This window comes from Myotis brandtii, unplaced genomic scaffold (genome assembly GCF_000412655.1).
Source record: "Myotis brandtii unplaced genomic scaffold, ASM41265v1 scaffold105, whole genome shotgun sequence".
NCBI classification, from domain to species: domain Eukaryota; kingdom Metazoa; phylum Chordata; class Mammalia; order Chiroptera; family Vespertilionidae; genus Myotis; species Myotis brandtii.
Genome location: NW_005353538.1, coordinates 2,647,827 through 2,652,398, shown reverse-complemented (window position 1 = coordinate 2,652,398; position 4,572 = coordinate 2,647,827). Strand labels below are relative to the sequence as shown.

The 4,572-nt window shown below is 63.1% G+C and overlaps 2 protein-coding genes across 3 annotated transcripts in view; one reads left to right on the top strand and one right to left on the bottom strand.

Annotated features, from left to right (window-relative positions):
• Positions 1-2,938, top strand: part of TAGLN (transgelin) — a 4,760-nt gene extending 1,822 nt beyond the window's left edge. Inside the window, exons 2-5 of the mRNA XM_005856813.2 lie at positions 1,256-1,447; positions 1,546-1,723; positions 1,977-2,079; positions 2,397-2,938. Of these exons, the coding sequence (XP_005856875.1) occupies positions 1,268-1,447; positions 1,546-1,723; positions 1,977-2,079; positions 2,397-2,541 (606 nt within the window). The 5' untranslated portion in view covers positions 1,256-1,267 and the 3' untranslated portion in view covers positions 2,542-2,938. The remainder of the gene's footprint in view (positions 1-1,255; positions 1,448-1,545; positions 1,724-1,976; positions 2,080-2,396) is intronic.
• Positions 2,939-3,165: 227 nt separating this feature from the next.
• The window catches only part of PCSK7 (proprotein convertase subtilisin/kexin type 7), a 32,395-nt gene continuing 30,988 nt past the window's right edge, over positions 3,166-4,572 (bottom strand). For both annotated transcript variants that reach the window (XM_005856810.2, XM_005856811.2), the window contains exon 17: positions 3,166-4,380. In XM_005856810.2, the coding sequence (XP_005856872.1) occupies positions 4,096-4,380 (285 nt within the window). In that variant the 3' untranslated portion in view covers positions 3,166-4,095. The remainder of the gene's footprint in view (positions 4,381-4,572) is intronic.

Here is a 4,572-nt window from a genome sequence, read left to right as displayed (position 1 = left end):
ATGTGAGGGAGGGGCTGAGAGAACCCTGTCCTCAGAGTGGCCCGGCCCTCACGTTACAAATAAGGACACAGGAGAAAAGTGCGCTGCCCAGTGCCCAGAATGGAGATGCATCCTCCACCCCATGCTCGCTCTCCGGCTCGTTTTGAAGAGGGTGGAGGCTGTGAGGCCGGAGGGACAGCCGCCTGCCAGGTGGTCCCAGCCCCGAGGGAGCTGCACTGCCTTTGCTGCGGACACGCGTGGGCCTGGGGAAGGGGGGCGGGAGATGGAGTGTGGGGCGGGGTGCGGTGTCGCCTCCACAGAGGAGGGTGTGGAGAGGGAGCCGGGGAACAGGCTGACCACTCATTCCTTGGGCCACTCCCTCTTTCTCAACCTCTGACCTCCCTGAGGCCAGGGCACGGCTCAGCCTCCTCAGCTGGACTCTGGGCAGCGCCCCAGGTTGATACCTGTGGTCAGGCCAGTTGAGCAGCCAGACCCACTGCTCCTGCGGCCTCCCCTCCCCTCCCCTGCGCGGCTCTCCCGATGGGGCTGCACGGGCAGGTCCTTGGCTCTGGGGCGTCCCAAGGACTCTGGCTTCGTGGTCCCTCAAGCTGCTCCTGTGGTGTGAGGACCTGGGCACGAGGGAGAGTCCAGGGCACCAGCTGCCCTGAGGGAATGCAGCGCCTTGGCCCCAAGCTCCTGGGCGGCGGGGAGGGGGAGCCTCTTCCCGTAGCCAGGGGCAGGGCTGACTTGGGTAGGAGGGCCCTCTGGGCTGGGGCTTGGAGTCTGCGGGGAACCACTTCACACCTGGCAGGACAGACACCTGCTGGCTTCTTCTGGGGCCACTGGGGCCTCCTCCAGAGGCCTCCACAGGTCCTCTGTGGCCAAAGAGAGAGCTCTGGATTGGGGGCTGGCTCTCAACCCAACCGAGCCACACAGTGTAAATAAAGTTTTATTGGAACAAAGCCATGTTCATTTGTCTATGTCTTGCCTAAGGCTGCTTTTGTAGGACAATGGCAGAGACCATATGGCTTGCAAAGCTTAAAACACTTATGTCTGGTCATTCACAACACAGTTCACCCAGCCTGCTCCCGACCACCAGACCCGGTCTCCTGCCCCCTGGTCTCCAAGGCTGGAGGGGCCCCGACAGGGGAGGCCTGGCCCAGAGGGGCAGAGCCAAGAAAACCAAACCAGGGAGCAAGCGGAGAAAGACAAAGGTCTAGGTGGTGGGCACAGCTGGTTCTGACCCTGCCCTCTTCCCTCTCTGCCTGGTGCTAAGCTCTCCCCAAACATGGCCAACAAGGGACCCTCCTATGGCATGAGCCGCGAGGTGCAATCCAAGATCGAGAAGAAGTACGACGAGGAGCTGGAGGAGCGGCTGGTGGAGTGGATCGTGGTGCAGTGCGGCCCGGATGTGGGGCGCCCGGATCGCGGCCGCCTGGGCTTCCAGGTCTGGCTGAAGAATGGCGTGGTGAGTGGCACCTGGGGAAGGGTCGGGCTGTGCCATTCTGTCAGTGTCCTGGGGCAGGCACCCCGAGCCGAGTGCCAAGCCGTGTCTCTGCCTGGCAGATCCTGAGCAAGCTGGTGAACAGCCTCTACCCCGACGGCGCCAAGCCAGTGAGGGTGCCCGAGAACCCTCCCTCCATGGTCTTTAAGCAGATGGAGCAGGTGGCTCAGTTCCTGAAGGCAGCTGAGGACTACGGCGTCACCAAGACGGACATGTTCCAGACTGTTGACCTCTTTGAAGGTACAGAGAACAAGGGGGTGGAGGAGCTGGGTGAGGACGGGTGGCTCAGGCAGGGACCTTTGATGGAAGCAGGAGTGGGCGGTACAGGGAGACCACAGCACACTCACAGGGGCACACACACCAGGGCCCTGGAGCCTCGAGATTCCGCCGTGACCTTGCCCCGAGGTTGGCCGTCTTTCTGAGAGGTGGGGCGGGCCGCCTTGGGAGTCCTGTTTACGGGGCCCTGAAGTGTGCCCGCCCACCCTTCCCACAGGCAAAGACTTGGCAGCCGTGCAGAGGACCCTGATGGCCCTGGGCAGCCTGGCAGTGACCAAGAACGACGGGCACTACCGCGGAGACCCCAACTGGTTTATGAAGTAAGTGGCTCCTCCAAGTGCGGGTCTCCGCATGCGAAGGGGGGTGGCCTGGGCTCCCCGATGGTGTGAGTGATTTGGGGAACAGATAGCCAGGGAGGGACATGGTCTAAGAGGGGACATGGGTCCCTTAAACTATTTGACACTTCCCTTCCTACCCTCGGGGCTCAACCAGCCTCCTAGCCTGAGGGCCAAGCTAGATGAAGGTGGGGGGGCTGGGGGGGCGGGACACGACCAGGAGGGAGAGGGACCAGGCTAGGGAGTGGCAGAGCAGACAGCAAGCAGGCCTGGGAGTGGTCACCGGCCGGTCCCTCCTCTAGGAAAGCCCAGGAGCACAAGCGGGAGTTCACGGAGGGCCAGCTGCAGGAGGGCAAGCACGTCATTGGCCTGCAGATGGGCAGCAACAGAGGGGCCTCCCAGGCCGGCATGACGGGCTACGGGCGGCCTCGGCAGATCATCAGCTAGAGGGCCAGGCCAGCCCCCAGCCCGGCCTCCCCGCTCGTTGGCTGCAGCCTCCCTCCTCGCCCACCTCCCACACCCGAGTTCCTTCGCCCCAGCCAGCTTCCGGGCTCCGAGCTCCATCACTGAGCACAGGGGACTGCGCTTGGGCAACTCGCCCCACCCCTGAGCCCGATTCTTCCTCTGAAGCACTGCTCCCGGCCTTCCCCAGCTCCCCGCCTCCTCCCTGGTCTCCCCCAGCCTGGGCTGTGCAGGGGGCTGGGCTGGGACAAACCCACCGTCCCTCCTAGCCTGCAGACGCCCATTGAGGGAGACCCAGCCCAACCCCCCCCCCCCCCAAGTTTGCTGGAATATTTCGGGGGTTGAAATTCAAGGTGAAAATATACATCAATCTTTTCTCAGGCCTGGCTGGCAGTTTGATTTGCCCTCGTCACTTCCGTGTGGTTCTGGGAAAAAGGGCATCTGTGAGGCCCTGGCCAACGCCCTCTGAAGAACCCCTCCCACTGCAGGGTCCCGGGTGCAATTCTCAGAGGACCAGGCCATGGGAGAGGAGAGTAGATCTCGGGGCTGACGGGGAGGAGCTACTTGGCAACTTGCTTAGCAGAGAAGAGGAGATGGGAGGGGGCAGAATTATGTGGAAGTTTTTTATTTGGAAAAGCTGTGCAGAAAAAACTCCACAGAAGTTGCTGTGACAGGAGGAAATCAAACCTTAAGTGTTAAAAAAATGAGTCAGCCAACCAGCTCAGAAGAGGGGGAGCCAAGAAGGGAGTCAGAGCTGCTGGCAGACAGCTGGCCTTGGGGCAAGGCCGTTCCCTGAGCACTTTCCGAGGAGGACAGGGCGGCTGGGCTGGGTGGCAGTGGCCGCACCCGTCCCGGTCCTGTGCAGACTCCCCTGGAAGCAGCAGCCAGGCCAGGCCCTCCCCGGCTTGGCCAGGAGCATCGTCCTGACCCTTCGGGATGAAAGGTGGGGATGGTGAGGGAGTCGGGGGTTCAGGGGTGGCTTCTGATTAGGGAGACTGAGGCAATGGCTTGAGGGCCGCGTACCGGGCGCAGGGACCACAGCCACACCCGTATGTCCAAGGTCCAAGGCTGAGGCAGGAAGGGGAGGACAGTCTGCTGGCTCCGGGTCCTGGGTCCTGAGGACAGGATATCTGCGCCCTCTTCCCAAGTGACTCCAGGGATGTTTCCGCTGGGATGCTCTTCTGGCTACGGCAGGCCCCTTCTCACGCCTGCACGGGCGGGCGAGGGTCCGTGGCCGCACCCCTGGCCAGGGGAAATGAGGACGGAGGCCTGCCCGGAAGGGACGGGCCAATCCCATCTGGTCCTTCTCACCCGAAGCTGCCGGTTCAGGAAGGTCCTGTGCTGCTGCCACGTTCTCTGTACGCTACTCCGGTGCCCCCTCAAAAGCCGTCCCTCCCTGAGCGCAGTCAGAGGAGCTCTGGAGCCTCGGCCCGACGTGCGCATCAGGGGCCCCTGCTCCCAGGGCTCCCGGGACTTGGGAGCAGCTGCCAAGCTCCCCGCAGGGGAGGAAGAGCACGTGCCAGGCTGAGCTGCTGTCGGTCAGCACATCTGCTCCTCCCTGCCCTGCAGGCCTGGGGCCGGGTCATCCGCAGCGATGAGAGGGCCTGCAGCCTCCGTCTCCCCTCCCCCAGGGTCCTTGCTGCTGCAAAGTGGCACTGACTCCAGTTCGGCCCCCTCCTCCCTGGCTTTTCGGCTTCTTTGGGGCCCGAGGCAGGGTCCGCTCCGACAAACCGGGTGAGAGGCCACATTCCTCTGGCTCAAGTAGACTTCCAGCACGTAGTACACAGTCCAGAAGGCGGCAAAACAGCCGACCAGCACCAGGGTCTGGGGGAATCCCACACCTACGTTAAGGACGTTTCCCAAGACCCGCAGCCTTTCCTAGCCCAGAATGCTGAGCTCAGAAAGTCTCTCTCCCACGAGGGGCTGCCTCTGCTGCCCCAAACCATTCACCTACATACTAGGAAGTGCCAGCTGGCAGGGGGACAACCCTGTCTTCCACCACCTTGCCCATCCCTC